A 17,121-nucleotide genomic window follows, 5' to 3' on the forward strand; every position below is an offset into this window, starting at 1 on the left:
GCAGGAAGGTAGTCGCCTACTTCCTCAGGTTCTCATCATCAGGGACCACCAACCCATAACAAAACTGTGTTTAAAGTGAGTGGAAAAGAAAAGAAAGTGAACACTGGTGCTAAGATGTGATATCAAAAACTGCTTGCATACCGGACGGAGTATCTCAATGTGCAGCAGAATCAACTAAAAAATTGGGACTGCAGGGTCTGGACCATGGCTACGCCAGTCCCAGTACCAGTTAAAACCGAGCTAGAACACACTGGTTATTTAAATTTTATTCAGTGCTGTGTATCTGCTTATTTAAAAGCCAACATGTTTCATTGCCAGGGGGAAACTCACGGCAATTTATTCGTGGCGTGAGTAAATCACTCCACCCTGCACCAATCTTTATCTAATGGTAGTGTTCCTACGGGAGACACAAATAAAAAGCAACGCAACATACTCAGTTGGCACCTATTCACAAATACTGTTGGTATTTCTCTTTATAAAAGTCATTATAAAAATCACCCTAGTGTTGTCATAAATATTTACTGGGCTGAAGCCACTCATGGGCATATCTGTACCCTCATGCACGTGTGAGTATGTGCATAGTCACTATCTCACTTGCTCTCTGCAATCACTGCCACTGTCAATCTGCAAGACCTAATATAGTGTGGTAAAAAACAACAACATTGCGCATTGGCCTCTCCCTCCCATAATGCAAGTGTGTGGTGTGTCTCTCAATGCCGTTTCTACGTTGGTGGTATTCACCGCTGCCTGGCGACGTGAATAACGTTCATGCACGGCCTTTCGGTTTTCCCCCTGCCTATAGCTGATGGGGTTTGGGGTCTGTGGTTTATCTTGACCACCCGGCCTCTGTGTCCACCTGTTATTTTGTAAGGGTGAAGCTTTTGCGCGTACCTTAACGACCACTCTGTGACCCCACTTACACTGTGCTTTTACCTTATGGTGCTGGGTTCTGCCATCGCACCCTCGAGATTGCTCTTATAAACTCATCACGAAGATTGTAGCCTCCCCGGTACATGTAGGCATTTACAAATCGGGCCGACCTGACGCAGGCCCGCACTCTGGCGGTTACAAAACATCGCCAGTGTCCAACTGTGTCTTGCCGTTAGTCAGGCTCCTCATGTCTCCTTTGGTGCCCTGGTTTCAGGGCGGAGTCACAACGCCGCCCTTTCTCTCTTGTCGCCCGTGCTTAATGCATTTATACTGTGTGTCCCCTCTGCTGCAGGTTTCCTGCTGTTCCCGGTCTTGATTTACCGGAACCGCGCTGACTGCATTCGCACCAGTGCCTCTCTCCCGCCGAGGCTCCTCCGAGCTCAGGCCAGGTCTTGATCTATTCACCGCCTCTGCGTCACTCTATGCACTTGCCTGTGCGGTCTGTCATCAGAGCACTTCAGCCGTCGTTCTGTAGTCCGTTGCTTCCGTGCACAGGATCGGAGATGGCACGGCACCATGACCTCAGCGAACAGCCACTCAACAGTGCTTCTGTTAGTTTTCTTGCCGCATCGCATCTACGCCAGGTCCCTGCTCAGGATTTTCTTGCAGGCCGTGGACTGTCCACACAGCGTTTCTCCCCTCCGGTTTTTCGTCGCTCGCTGAGACCAGCAGCGATTATTACTGCAGCATTCCGATGCCCATTCCCGGAGTCAGATATCGACATGCAGGTGGATTTTGATCAGGATTGATAGGGAGAGACTCCGTTGGCCCCGGAGCTCTATCAGGCTGCGGCAATCTTCATTGGCTGCTAGCCACGTCCCCTATATTCCACTTTTCAGTAGTTTTTATTATTAGTTGTCATGAACTAAAGAGATTCGTTCATACTTGAAGTTGTGGGCATAATTCGTCCAACTCCAGCTGTTAATTCCTTATTCACTATTATGAATTGTGATTACTTTTTTGAAACATGACGCTTGAGCTTTACTGTATATAATTATGCGTCAGTGTAGTTTTTCTGTTTAATGGCTACCCTCATGGGTCTTTGAGCTGTACCAAGAAGCTTCAGGCATTGAGGGTTTACTTAGTGATGACAGGGTGTGGTTAACAAAGTTTCATATATATGTATATACATTCTCATTTTTTCTATATATAATTTTTTACAGATTTCATTGGTTGTTGAAGGACTAAACATGCTAATCAGGTCTTTTTCTGGGACATCACTTTGATGTACTCATTTGAAAGGGTCACATTATGTAAGTTTAAGCACTAATCTTATTATTTAAAATGTTTTTGTTTTCGTATTAAGTCTAAATATATCCTTTTGGAGGGTCAAGTGTCCACGTAGGTTGCCATCATTTGTGAAGGTGTGCTTGGCTCAGCACACAATGTTTCTGAATAATGTGGTAGAAGGAGGATATCAAAATAGAGAAAGGATGATGTTACAATTATCTCTGTTCTACATCAAACAGTAATATGCGACTATTGCTCCCCAGTGTTAGAAAAAAATTGTCTAACAATTCCTTGCAATATGAGTGAAATGGAATTTGACAGTGGTAGCAATAAACTGAATAGCAATGTGTGTCTTACTCTATTTCAGATTGACTTACTCTGCAATTTTGACCTGAGTGAATTTTTATAAATACTTCATCTCAAAAATGATTTGATAGCAGGTTTAAATGTTTGGCTTTCTCTTTTAGATTTCTTTATAGGTTTTTTAATATTTGTTACTTGCGTATTTCTTTATGTGTGCACTTATTGTAACAAGATACATTTTGACTGGTCAGCAATATTGCTTACCTTAAAACTAATTGTAATACATTTGGGTTTGTTTGCGGTCTTCTTGTGTTTTTTTTCTTCCTTCTTCTGGAATATTATATTCATACAACAATGTTTGTTTGTGCATTTAGGTCAATGTTTGTGTCTAGTAGCGGTCTTTCCTTGAATGTAAAGAACTGTGTTGTGCACTATAAGGGTATAAATGAGCTCCGCTATTTTGTGGAGCCATATTTCGTTTGGTTCTTTTGTAAGTTATGTTGCAATATTGTTTGTATGTGTTGTAAATATTGTCTTCTTTGTTAGTACATATTTTAGCACTGAGAAGGTCCGTATGAGGACGAAACGCGTCGTCGATTATGAATTTTTAAGAAATTTGTATTCCAATAAAGAATAAAAGAAATGTTGTACCTACAATCAAAATCTACAAGTTCCTTTCTTTGAATGGGAACATTTTGATGGATTGCTCTCTTTTGTATTGTGAATATGGTTTATTTACAATCATTACTCATATTTCACTTATTTGAGTGCTGGGCCACCCTTTGTTCAATAAATAGTTACATCTAGCCCTTATTTAGATCTAGGTTTATTCAGCAAGTGTTGCACTTACTTGGAAGCCTTCATTTCAAGATATGTTCTGAATTCCACAAATAGTCCCTACCAGCTGCTGCTGCTCCTGAGAAAAGTGCACCACATGCATTGCAATTATAAATAGTTTCTCTCTGGTGGGATAATGCACCCAATAGTGTGATGGTCAGAGTGAAATCCTATTCTGGGCTGCCCCAAAATGTGAATGACAATGGTTTAAAGCAGTGGCAAAAGGGGGCTAACTAAAAACAACCACTAACTTAATGGAACTTACTCAAAGCTGACTGTATATTGTTAAAAGCTAAAGGCCTTAGCTATATCATAGGTGGAAATGGTGCTCATACTGTACAGCAGTCCAGTACTTCCAATAATGTAAAAATGGCAAGTCACATGCATTGGCACATTAGGCTGCCTCATCAATGCAGCAGCTTGTATTTAGTAAGTGTGCAAAGTTATCTCAGTATGTAATGTGGTTTCATAACCACTCATATTCGTCAGTGACTTTTGCTTTCCTGGCTCTTCCATTGTTATATATAACCATTTGGTGTAAAGCGTCATCACAAAGGCCCATTATTTGTTTAGGATTTTTGTATTTGTCTTTTGATTATAATGAAGTGTGTTACTTTTGTTGTGAACTAACATATTTATTTCCATTGCAGCCTTTCCCTGTGGTGAGAACAGTCACTATGAGTCCTGTGGGAGCCCCTGTCCAGCCAGCTGCTCTGACAGAACTGCCCCAAACACCTGCATTAAACCTTGTGTGGAGACCTGCCAATGTAATGATGGCTACGTCCTTAGTGTCGACAAATGTGTCCCAGTGGGAAGCTGCGGCTGCACTTCCAATGGCTTCTACTACAAGCCCAATGAGGAATTCTGGTGCGATACCAATTGCCAAGTGCGCTGTATATGTGACCCAAACCTTGGCATGGTGGTCTACAGGAATACCCAATGCAAAGACAGCCAAAAATGCATGCTGGTCAATGGAGTTCGAGACTGTTTCCCAGTCAGCTACTCCACCTGTACCGGCAGTGGAGATCCTCACTACACTACTTTCGATGGACATAGATATGATTTCATGGGCACCTGCGTCTATCAGTTGGTTGGCCTCGTCTCCACGGATCCCTCTCTCACTGCCTTCACCGTCACAGTTGAGAATGACAACCGAGGAAGCAAGACAGTTTCATACACCAAAGTGGTGACACTGGAGGCCTATGGCATAACCATAACCCTCAGCAGAGACTTCCCTTACCAGGTTTTGGTATGTATATAAACTAATCAAACCGTGACCAGGCAGTGGTGATTATGTTATGTTAAAGAATTTGTAAAGCACGCTTATACTTATGTGTCTTGGTGCTAGTGCAAGGACCCTAAGCATTGTCAAATATCAAATACAAAAGCAATCCACACCTTTAAGGAGTACAGACCGGTTTATCTAAAAAAAAAAAATTTAAAGCCCGGTTTTGAAATCCTTCCTAAATTTCAACAGGTTTGCTTGAGCTATTAAATGTTTTGCCAGTATATTCCACCATTTTGCTGCAGTGTAGATGAAGCTTCTCTCACCACAGTTGGCTTTTCTTTACTCTGGGTACTTATACTTTTTTGGCAGTACTAGATGGTAAGGTGCAGGGGGAGTACCAGTTAAAAATATCCTCCAAGAAGAATGAAACATCTAGATGTAGTTCCTTGTGAACCCTACAGAGCGTTTTGAACTAAATATGTCCTCTAATTGGACACCAGTGGAGTTCCCTAATGGAACTGGAAACTGAGCAGAATTTTGGTAGATTCAACAGAACTCTCGCTGCCACGTTTTGCAGTCTGAAGTTTATTGAGAAGACGTACTTGGCAGCCTCCAAATAGTGCAGTGCAATAATCAATGTTTGATATTACCAAGGCAATGATTACTGCTTTTTTATATTCTAATGGTAAACATTGTAAAATGTATTTTAAGGTTTTCAACATAAAGAAGCAGGAAGAGGTCACCTGATTTGAATGTTCTAGGATGGTTAGTCTGTTGTCAAAAATTACATCCAGATGTACCGGAATTGGTAGCAAACCTAGATTAGAGGGCCACCAGTGGAGTTCCAGAAAGTATTATTGTTTCCAAACATTCGCACCTATGTTTTATTGGAGTTAAGCTTAAGAGAGTTCAGGTGCATCCCTTGTGCAATACTGTTCATGCATGTGCTGAACTGCAGGGCAACTCTTTCTGGATTAGATGAGACTGTAACCACTAACTGTGTATCATCGGCAGATGAACAGTGGCATAGCAGCAGCCTTCCCTCTTATTACCTGCGGCTGTTGTGGGGTGGCAAATGTAGGGAACGCCAAGGGCGGCCAAAGGTCTAGCTATGCCAATGCAAAAGAACAGTGAGAAAAACCATATACACTGATCATCTAAATAAACTAGGTGATGTATGCATTAAAAAGAGTTTTACTTAAAGAGGACCCTTGCTGTACCCCACAGGGAAATTAAAAAAAGGAGTGGAAGTCTATCCTTCAAACATCACTGCTTGCTCTCTATTGGTAACAAAAAAATGTTTTGGGTACTTTAATAAGCTATTTATATTCCTTTACAAGATTTACATATTTTGATCTATCTTTTGATTATACTGCATTTGCCATATCTGTTCTTGGTAAGTATATTTTTCTTCTTAAGTTCCCTAAGGTCTTTGTGAGAACTATGTCAAAAAAGGCATTTTCTGATAAGTTATATAACTTTTTTCCGGGGGCTAGCTGAGACACCACATCATTGATCCATGATCATATGATTGAAGCTTGTTCTAAATCATCATTTGCTGCTGGTAGATTTTTTTTTTAATAAACTGTCAAATTTAGATGTGTCAATTTTTAGTGTCTATGCCCTATTATTACTCACTACTTGGGCTTTGTCTTGGTCAGTTAGGGATGTGAAGTTTGAACAAAATAACCATATGATCCGTTCAAATCAAAGTTAGCAGTTTATCAAATCTAATATTTGAGTGATTTGAAAAAATACTATCCAATAAGTGGCCAGTAGAGTGAGTCAATTCTTGTACTAGTTGTTTAAAGTCCAAATTTTTTAGATTATCTAGTAGCAAGTATGTATTTTTATCCTCAAAGCATTCAAAGTGAAAATTAAAACCACTTAGGATGATGAATGTGGTATAGCCAGTATATGCCTCCAACAATCCTTGCAAAGTTTGTAAAACATTATCTTTTGGCCTTGGGGAACGATAAATAAGTAAACCATTAAAAGTAAAGGCATTTAGAATTTGTTATGAAAAAAGTAAACCCTTAGAATTTACAAGAGGGGTTTATACATGACTTCTATATCACTCAATAATATCTAGGCCAACACCTCTTCTTTGGGGTCTGTCCAGTCTAATTAAGTTATATCCGCTTGGTAGACAATTTTTAAGACCTGTTTCAGATGATTTATCAGCCCATGTTTCTTTTAGAAAGGCAATATCATTATTATTTTGATGTAATAAATCTGCAAACCCCACTGTGTGTTTTGTGAGGGACCATGTATTAAGGAGTAAGCAGTTCACTTAATGGCTACTATTAATTGACTGCAACTTTTATCTTGTTCAAACAGTAAATCACCTATTACTCAAACTGAGGATGGGATAAATGAAAAAGTGGGAGAAATGTACTTGATACCATATTTTCCACTACAGGCATTGTTAGACTTGGCACCATTGGCGTGGGTCCCCCTTGCATTTTTTGCTGTTGCCCCTTATATTTCTGCTGGTTTTAGATGCTTTGGGCCCTGTGCCACTGCTATTCAGTGCCACAGTGCAAGTGCTCCCTTTGTTAAAATGATGTATGGGTTACTGACCCCATGATTGGCTAGTTTGGTTTACTTATCAGACCCTAGTACAGTGCACTACATGTGCCCAGGGCTTGTAAATCACATGTTGCTGGTGGGCTTGCAGCACTATTTGCACCACCCACCAGAGCAGCTTGTAAAATATGTCTCAGTCCTGCCATTGCGGAGCCTGTGTACAGTCTAGTACTGTCCTGTTGACATGGAAAGTGCACCCACTTACCATTCCCCAAACATTCCGTTTTCTACATGACAGACACCCCTAAAGTAGGCCCACTGGCAGGGTGCATTGTATGTAAAGGTAGGACATGCCCTGATGTGTGTGGCATGTCTTGATAGTGAATTACAGCCATTTTTGTTTTTCACTATTGCAAGGCCACCTGCTCCCATCGGTCAGAATGGGCAGTTTGATTATAACACCTTATAATCATAACTGACTTAGGGAACAAATTTAGTATGTTTGAACTCAGAATGATAAAATACATCTTTTAGTGAAGTTCGTTTTAACATTCTGTGTTTGAAAATACCACTGTCAGAAAGTAGGTATTTTCTTGCGTAACTATCCTCTCCTGCCTCTGCTAGGTTGAGTATTCCATGTTTGGTTTCTGACTGACAGGGGCTGGGGGGCTCCAGGAGACAGGGTGAGTCAGCACAAGGCTGAATAGACCTATCTGTGTAAGGAGTGATGGGAGGATTAGCACCTGGGCCTGAATAGGGCTGTGCCTGCCTTCCACAATGCTGGCTCCACCTCCTGTGGTGTGTCTGAGGACCCTGGTCAACACTGACAAAGGAAGAAGTTGTACACTGGCAGGATGCACCCAGAACTGGTTTGGACTAGGAACAGACACTCTCTGCCTTCAGAGACAAAGGATGTTGGTGTATAAAAAGAGGGACCCAGACCCCAGAACTTTAGATCACTTTGGGAATCAAGACAGACAGGCTGAGGAGAAGAACCAGGAAGATGAAGGAGGAGACTACCCCTGTACTGTGTGTTTGGGGGTTGGTCTGCAGTAGTCGCTTCATTACAAAAGAAAGGAGAAGAGGACTGAGTGTGCTTTTTATCAACTTGAAGAAGAATCTCCAAGGGCTTGAACTTTGAGCTTGCCTCCTGCCTGAAGTCCCAGGGATACAAAACTTCACCAACCAGCTCCACCCTGAATTCCCTGGCTGGGAATTGAAGTGCCTGCTGTTGTGCTGGGCCTTCTGAAAGACTGCATGTCATTGGGAGTTGGAAGCGCGACTCAACGACGAGAAGCGAGTCGCCGCCGCAGCAGTTGCTGTCGCATTGCCAAGGAGGCGTACTGCCGCTGCTGCTGTCACCATCGCATGGTTGAAGCTTATCTCATCACCGGAGAAGCTTGTCGCAGGGCCTGTTGCGGCACAGAAGATCACTGAGTCGGGCGTATATGCATTGCATTAACGTTGCTGCATCGTAACCAAGTGTAAGACTTGAGTCCAGCCACTCACCTGAAAACCAGGTCCGTCTGCAGGGGCGATGACTATTCCTCAGCCCACCCAAGCACCTCTCAGTGCTGCTGATAAGAACAGAAGCCCCGGCAGGTTCAGAGAGAAGGGGATTGGGGATGAGAGAAAAAGAGAGAGAGAAACTGCTACACTTCGTGCTTCACCAAAAGGAGGATGTGCTGTCTGGGCAAGTCAGGTTCTGGAAGATTACTCGGCAAGCTACTTGTGATATACTCTAAAAAATACACAAAGCGCATAAGCATTGCATTCCCCAATTTCATTGGACTACATGTAAAACATACACATGGGTCAATGTTCACATTACCTTTCTTTGTGTGATGCCTTGTCAACTAGTTTGTCTCTCAGTAAGGACTATGGTAAATACAGTTTGCTTCTAGAACATAAACAGGTATTGTATTAGGCTAAGTAATCCATATCATAATATGAAATTTTATGCAAAAGATTTATACCATCCTATGATCTCACCTTAATGTGTGCAAGAAATTTCCTAATGTTAATATTACTTTGGCCAAAGTGTCCCTAATACGCTGCCAGCCTTCTCAAACAACTTGGGGATGGTGCACCTTCAGAGGGAGTTACTTGCGCCTTTAAATCAGGTCAATTTTAAAACAAAAAACATGTATGCCTAAATCAGGCAACCTGTACACGATCTGTTCTCCGCGCACACACGCCAAGTACGTGTACAAACAGGGATGCACACTTTAAAAGAATAAGAATAATTATTGCCTATTCACAGCCCAGTAACATGTGCATTTACATTAGGCAATAGCCATAAAAACGAAATAATTATTGTCCTCATAAAAGATAGCATTAACAAGATTAATATTGTCCCAAATTGTCCACTCATCAATAATGCATGTAAAATCTCAAGCAATTAATGCAGAGATAATTGAAGCGGAAAGGAGACTAAGTTGAAGATGAGAGAAATGCCTGCAGGCTGAGGTCACGTGCTTGCTGAAGAGGAGAAGGCCCGGGGAAATCCTTCCTTGGAGGTTTGAATGACGCAGGGGCTCTGGGGAATCCTAGACCGACACGTAGGAAACAAAAAGCCAAGCAACCAGTGCTTGAAGAGCGAGGCTATTTATAGCCCGGATCCTGGGTTTTGTCGGGCATGATCTGGCAATGTGTCAATTCAGTTAGCGAGCGGCCCCTTTACTTCCAACAAGCACTGGCAAAAACCAATGTTAAATAAGAAAACAATATACAAATACGCATTGGTCACAGAAATCCGCAAAAAAATAATAATGAAAGAAACCACTGGTCACAGTTAATTACTGCAATATGAATATTGTTTGGACCACATAGCTGTTGCTAAATAACACATGGCGAGCCAAGAATAGTGTGACAGGAATTCCTGACACCAAGACGCAATTTTGTTGCATCGCACGGGAGAGAAGTATCGCATTGAGGCGCCACCCTGTCGCATTGTATGGGAGAGCAGTAAGAAACCGATACATCACCTCCCCAAACAGTAAGGAAGCGAGTATCAACTCCTCTGCATATCAGTAAGGAACTGACGCATCCACTTCCCTGAGTGTAAGGAACCGACGCATCACCTTCCCTGCAACCCTTTTGTTTGTGTTGCGTTACGCATCCAAGGTACTTTGAGAGTAAAGTGTCACATTTACAATCTTAAGAGAAGTGAGCTTTTTCCTAACATTTTTAAAGTCCTATGTGGTGTTCATCTTTAGTGTTATCACTGTGTTACTGTATGTGCTCCTAAATGCTTTACACACTGCTTCTGCGATAAGCCTGCCTGCTCATATCAAGCTACCAAGGGGGTGAGCAGGGGTTATTTTAGGAGTGTAGCCCGTTACCCTGACTACACGCAAGGGTCCCTATTTGGTCAAAGGTACCTACCTCTTCCAATTAGAGACCCTCAACTCCAACAGGCATCTACATTACAGTCCTAAACATTAGAAGGGTCTGGTCCATTGGAGGAATTTTAGAACATTTATTTTTCCATTCATTATTGTTTTTATTGAAGTTTTATAATACACTGCATTAAACATAGGCAATACTAACTTGAGACAAATTTGTCCTGTAGCATGACCATATTCCCCAAAATCAGTGACGCTGGAACATTTACCAGAGTGGGGGGAGGGGGTTGCTATCAAAGTTTAATTTTATGGGGGATAAATCGGATACAATTATCCATCATCAAGTAAAGCAAGGATTGGCAATGCCAAAAGGTCCGAGTTTAATATAGTGCACTCACACACAAATACATCTCACATTGCACTCATACAGGCAACCTAAATTCAAACACAACTCTCTCATCCTTCACTCTTATAGATACACATCCACCCGTACATTCACACAGACATACTGCTCACTCTGGACTCACCTGGGCACACTGCTAGCCCACACTCATGCGGATACACAGATCACTTTACACTCGCACACCGCTCACCAGGTACTCGCACACTACTACCCTGCATTCGCACAGGCAGGCACAATTCACACCTTGTTCCCTCCTCTCTGCCCTTAGGCCCTCCTATGTGGAAGAGGTGTGGGGCAGTGACCAGGGTGCCTGATTCCGGACCACAGGGTTCACGGTTTCATCCCTGGGGTGGACATATGCACACGTCAAATGCCTGTCTTTGAACCCTCCCTCACCTCTAAGGCACCAGTGGGTATAGGAATTGTGAAAATGTATTTAGGAATAACAATGACTTTTGGACACAATATGGTGCAATCTACTATTACTGGTCTTGATTCACCAATAGGAAATTATAGGTTCCTTTTCTGTGTTGCCTGTGAATTTGCCATCGAAGCAAGACAATTCACCTTCAATGAGGCCAAATTGAATCTTAATATCATGACTAATTTTATAACGACCAACGTAGTCTACCTATTGCTATGCCCTTGCAATAAGGGCTATGTGGGGGAGACGGCACGCATGATGTCGACTAGACTATCAGAACACAGATCAGCAATCCGTACCCACAAAATACAAGCCCCCTTGGTAAAACATTACATGGAGGCTAAACATATAGCAGAAGATATATGATGGCTGATTTTGGAAAAAATTTGCATCACTTCAGGAAGTAGTAGTTCAAATGTACGTAAATGTAGAGAGGTATATTGGATTTTTGTTCTAAAAACTTATTTAAATGGGATGGACAATGAAATACCTTGGGATCATGTATTGAAATATAATTATGGATGAACTTAGAACATTAGAGACAGAAGTTTATTCAACAAGGCCTTGTTGACATTTTTCTATTATCTTAATAATTATATGATCTCGCCCGGCTAACACACAGGTTGGCTGATTTAAAGCAAGGCTTTGTTTTGATCTTCAGTTCAATCATGTGTAATTATTTATGGATTTTGTAGATTTAAAATTATGAGCACCACATATAAACACAGTCGGTGTTGAAATGTAAACAACATCTCTGAGTCTGGTGCTAGAAACCAATACTATTTACTTTTTTCTTCACGGTTTTTCTCTTTTTTGTTTGTTTCTTTTTCTTTCCTTCACATACAGGTGTATGTGTATATCATACAAATACACAACATCAGGTTCTATATCGTGTTCCAAGTAAGGAGAGACGACCCATTTTTTTGTTCATTTGGTTCACTATAAGATGGCCGCTTTAATCATTCACTTTTGTCTAACTCGACTTAGTCCTTTCTGCATCTCTACTAGATCCAGGCCGCGAGTGCAACACTTCCGCACCTAAACTCGCATTTTTTTTCCGCGCTGCTGGGTATATAGGGATAAATCCGCCGTCAACTCCGCCTTGCTGCATATCTAACACACAGGCAACGTGCCATGTGTTGCTACTGCCTATGGTGCTTTGACCACTTCACGGACGGACACCAGAGAACTGCTACATGTTAGGAGTTGAGGGGTAAGCTATATGAAACAAATGAGATGGATTGATATCCATTACTGTTGTGTATCTGTTTAAACGTCGATCTAACATAAACTCCAAACTCCTATACTCAAAATATTTCATAAATCACTTTTTTAGGTGTTTGCCCTTGTTACGATCTTCGAGCTCGCCAATGTTGGGAACGAGAATGAATATTTAGAGAAGCTTAAATTCTAATTTCCCGGTTAAGTAATTATAGTAAAAAATATATAACCACCCAGGACTATATTTACCAATACATTTCAATCTCTATTTATAGGCGCGTTCACCGTTTTACTGTTTCCTTTCTTTTTAAAAAAAGTTTGGAAGAACTCTTCTTGACAGAGTCCTGTGGTCATTATCAGGTATCTGTACCCACCATTTGTACTTCACCTTCCGTTGGTTCCGAATAATCAGTATCTGGGATAAAAAAAGGCCCTTAAATAGTTCTGTCCAAACGTGAGATAATAATATAGTTAGTTCTCCGTTCCTTCAAAAACACAAAACGAGACATGTGATGCCAGGCGACAGCAATTTCCTTAATCATTTTATATGCCTAATATTGGCTATGGCATCCTTTTGAACTTCTTTTGAGGTGTAAAATTTGATACAATGTGATGCCTTTTTCCACTCTACCTTTTTAAATTTTAAAGATTAACCCATACATGCAATTTGTATGTCTTATACGGGCCATAGTATTTCTCTGCTGATTTTCCTTTTGCATTAAATGATGACCATATTATCAATCAATCAATCAATACATTTATAGAGCACGCTACTCACCCGTGAGGGTCTCAAGGCGCTGAGGGAGAGGGGGGGGGCGCTACTGCTCGAATGGCCAGGCCTTGAGGTGTTTTCTGAAGGTGAGATGGTCATGGGTCTTTCGTAGGTGAGAGGGGAGGGAGTTCCATGTCTTTGCGGCCAGGTAGGAGAACGATCATCCTCCGGTGGTGGCTCTGCGGATCCGTGGGACGGTTGCGAGGGCGAGGCTCGTGGAGCAGAGCTGGCCGGTGGGAGAGTAGAACGAGAGGCGGTTGTTGAGGTATTCGGGGCCCATGCCGTGGAGTGCTTTGTGTGCGTGGGTGAGGAGCCTGAAGGTGATCCTCTTGCTGACGGGGAGCCAGTGCAGGTTTTCCAGGTGGGCCAAAATGTGGCTGTGGCGAGGGACGTCGAGGATGAGTCGTGCGGAGGCGTTCTGTATTTGCTGCAGTCATTTTTGAAGTTTGGCTGTGGTCCCTGCGTAAAGGGAGTTCCTGTAGTCCAGTCGGCTGGTGACGAGGGCTAACAATGTACTAACCCCTTCCCTATCCCCCTTTGCCTTAGAAGAAACATTGTAGCTGTGTCAGTTCATCAAACTTAAGAACTGATCATTAATTTATCCGTGCGGATCATCTAGTTATGAATCTAATACACCAGGAAAGGTAAACACATTTTGTTTATAGATTTGACTGCAACACAAATGATTTAGACATTAGGAAAGTGTCAAACTTAAGTTTTCTCTCATAGATAATACGGAACACCATCACAGCGGTAGTTATGTGAGAATTTATTTCCTCTTTGGGGCAGTTAACTTAAGTGATTGCTCCACCTCTAACTAAAGGTATAGCTAACTAATTATTGAGTAGGTTGTTCACTTTATTGGAAATATCACGTTTAATAAATTAGCAAGTCAAACTCTTTGCTTAATCATTTTTCTACTCCTTCTCTCTTTCTTTCCTTAAATTCTAAATTGGGTTTTTTCAATTCCTCTCCATCTTTTCTCTTGCAAAATTCTTTGCCTTTTACTTCAACTGAAGTCCTCATACCTATTAGATGCTGTATATAAACGATGCACTTGGTGACGGTTTGTTGGTGTTAGAGATAATATGGCACAACCCCTTTTAGGTTATTTTGGTGAGGTTGTTTAGAACCTATATGTGTTGATTAGTAGCATGTTTTAATGGATAGTTGAATATTAATGTTGACCTCATGTTAAAGAGGCAATTATTAATCTATTTAGGACCGATATATGACACTTATATGTATCTTTTGATTATTTGTATTTTGTCTAGGTTTTCGCTGAAACTTTAATTATGGCTCCCTGAGGAAGGCTGATAGCCAAAACGCGCATAGGATCTACTAATTTGTTTAGCCATGACATTATTGTTTATGCTCTGTGTTTTATTGTAACAATGTTTTGTGATTATATGAACTTTCTAAGTCAACTTTTGAATCTGTGATTATATGAACTCTTTAAGTCAAATCGAAGAAATATTTTTACCAGACAAACTTTATACATCATAAAAAATTATGAAAAAATAATAAATATAAAAACATATTTAACACATTTCGAACTTATTTCTTTGATTGGTAGAATAAACCAAAGATTTTTATACTGTTTTTGATTGTGTTATTGTGCTTAGGTCCAAAAGTAATTGTTATTCCTAAATACATTTTCACAATTGTTCTACTTGCCCCGATTTAGGAATAATAGTTGGGGGTACCTCTTTCTCTTCACAAACACCACTGGGTATAAGTACTGGACCACAGACACCACAACTTCAATACACTTTAATACCTGTGGATACTTTGGCACGAAGAAGGACAATTGTGCTGCTGAAGGACTTCCACTCTGCTGGACGGCACTCTGCTGGACTCCTGCTTTACTGTGCTGCTGCCTTCTTGCCAGGGTGATAAGAACTAGACTTGCATCACTTGACCCCAGAATCCATAGTGACTCTGAGGGCTAGCGGGCTGGCCTACTGATCTGAGGCCTTATGGACATAACATGTTTCCAACCCCTGCACCTGGACTCTGCCATCCACGAGACTACTCTTCCAACTGGTGCTACCCTAGTCCTGGACCCTTGAAAGTGGGCTTACGGTGCTTGCCAGTGGAAATGTCACATCTTCTGCTGAGTGACGCATCACTGAGCAGAACCGGCGGATGTCATCGTCTCAGAGACACATCCCCAAGCAGAACTGATGCATCACCACTGCTGCATGGGTCAGACCCTTTGCAAAAGAATTTCATCCATGCCACCTCCCGCATCTTGAGACTGGTGCACCGCTTTAGGTACCGCTGCGGCTTGACACTTTTCTCTTTACAACAAGGGGTGGTGAGGGACAGAGTCTCTGAATTAAGCAGAAAGCTCTCACCCAGTCAAGAGATCAGGGCTAGATCCAACACCGTTTTTTAGCTCACTGCACCATCCCAGTTTCAGAACCTGGCTGTATGCAAATTAGTCTGTTCCTGTCCCAGTGCATGATGGGAACAGGGAAAACCAAACTACAAAAGCCAATTCTTACACTGGGAAGGAAACAAGCTCCCGGGGACCGGTTTCTGGCATTACAGCCGTCTTCGGCCCGGTTTGCTTGAATCCTGATGGTGCAATGAGCAAGGGTCTCACATCTGAGAATACCCTTCCACGCTTAGGGTGGACAAAAATATTTACAACAAGGGGTGGTGAGGGACAGAGTCTCTGAATTAAGCAGAAAGCTCTCACCCAGTCAAGAGATCAGGGCTAGATCCAACACCGTTTTTTAGCTCACTGCACCATCCCAGTTTCAGAACCTGGCTGTATGCAAATTAGTCTGTTCCTGTCCCAGTGCATGATGGGAACAGGGCAAACCAAACTACAAAAGCCAATTCTTACACTGGGAAGGAAACAAGCTCCCGGGGACCGGTTTCTGGCATTACAGCCGTCTTCGGCCCGGTTTGCTTGAATCCTGATGGTGCAATGAGCAAGGGTCTCACATCTGAGAATACCCTTCCACGCTTAGGGTGGACAAAAATATTTACAACAAGGGGTGGTGAGGGACAGAGTCTCTGAATTAAGCAGAAAGCTCTCACCCAGTCAAGAGATCAGGGCTAGATCCAACACCGTTTTTTAGCTCACTGCACCATCCCAGTTTCAGAACCTGGCTGTATGCAAATTAGTCTGTTCCTGTCCCAGTGCATGATGGGAACAGGGCAAACCAAACTACAAAAGCCAATTCTTACACTGGGAAGGAAACAAGCTCCCGGGGACCGGTTTCTGGCATTACAGCCGTCTTCGGCCCGGTTTGCTTGAATCCTGATGGTGCAATGAGCAAGGGTCTCACATCTGAGAATACCCTTCCACGCTTAGGGTGGACAAAAATATTTACAACAAGGGGTGGTGAGGGACAGAGTCTCTGAATTAAGCAGAAAGCTCTCACTCAGTCAAGAGATCAGGGCTAGATCCAACACCGTTTTTTAGCTCACTGCACCATCCCAGTTTCAGAACCTGGCTGTATGCAAATTAGTCTGTTCCTGTCCCAGTGCATGATGGGAACAGGGCAAACCAAACTACAAAAGCCAATTCTTACACTGGGAAGGAAACAAGCTCCCGGGGACCGGTTTCTGGCATTACAGCCGTCTTCGGCCCGGTTTGCTTGAATCCTGATGGTGCAATGAGCAAGGGTCTCACATCTGAGAATACCCTTCCACGCTTAGGGTGGACAAAAATATTTACAACAAGGGGTGGTGAGGGACAGAGTCTCTGAATTAAGCAGAAAGCTCTCACCCAGTCAAGAGATCAGGGCTAGATCCAACACCGTTTTTTAGCTCACTGCACCATCCCAGTTTCAGAACCTGGCTGTATGCAAATTAGTCTGTTCCTGTCCCAGTGCATGATGGGAACAGGGCAAACCAAACTACAAAAGACAATTCTTA

At 42.2% G+C, this 17,121-nt stretch overlaps 1 protein-coding gene across 1 annotated transcript in view; it reads left to right on the forward strand.

Moving 5' to 3' along the window:
- LOC147701266 (IgGFc-binding protein-like) overlaps positions 1-17,121 on the forward strand; it is a 933,218-nt gene that overhangs the window by 686,085 nt on the left and 230,012 nt on the right. Inside the window, exon 21 of the mRNA XM_086929331.1 lies at positions 3,951-4,549. Within this exon, the coding sequence (XP_086785457.1) occupies positions 3,951-4,549 (599 nt within the window). The remainder of the gene's footprint in view (positions 1-3,950; positions 4,550-17,121) is intronic.

The sequence above is a fragment of the Lissotriton vulgaris genome, chromosome 7 (genome assembly GCF_964263255.1).
Source record: "Lissotriton vulgaris chromosome 7, aLisVul1.2, whole genome shotgun sequence".
Classification (NCBI taxonomy): Eukaryota; Metazoa; Chordata; class Amphibia; order Caudata; family Salamandridae; genus Lissotriton; species Lissotriton vulgaris.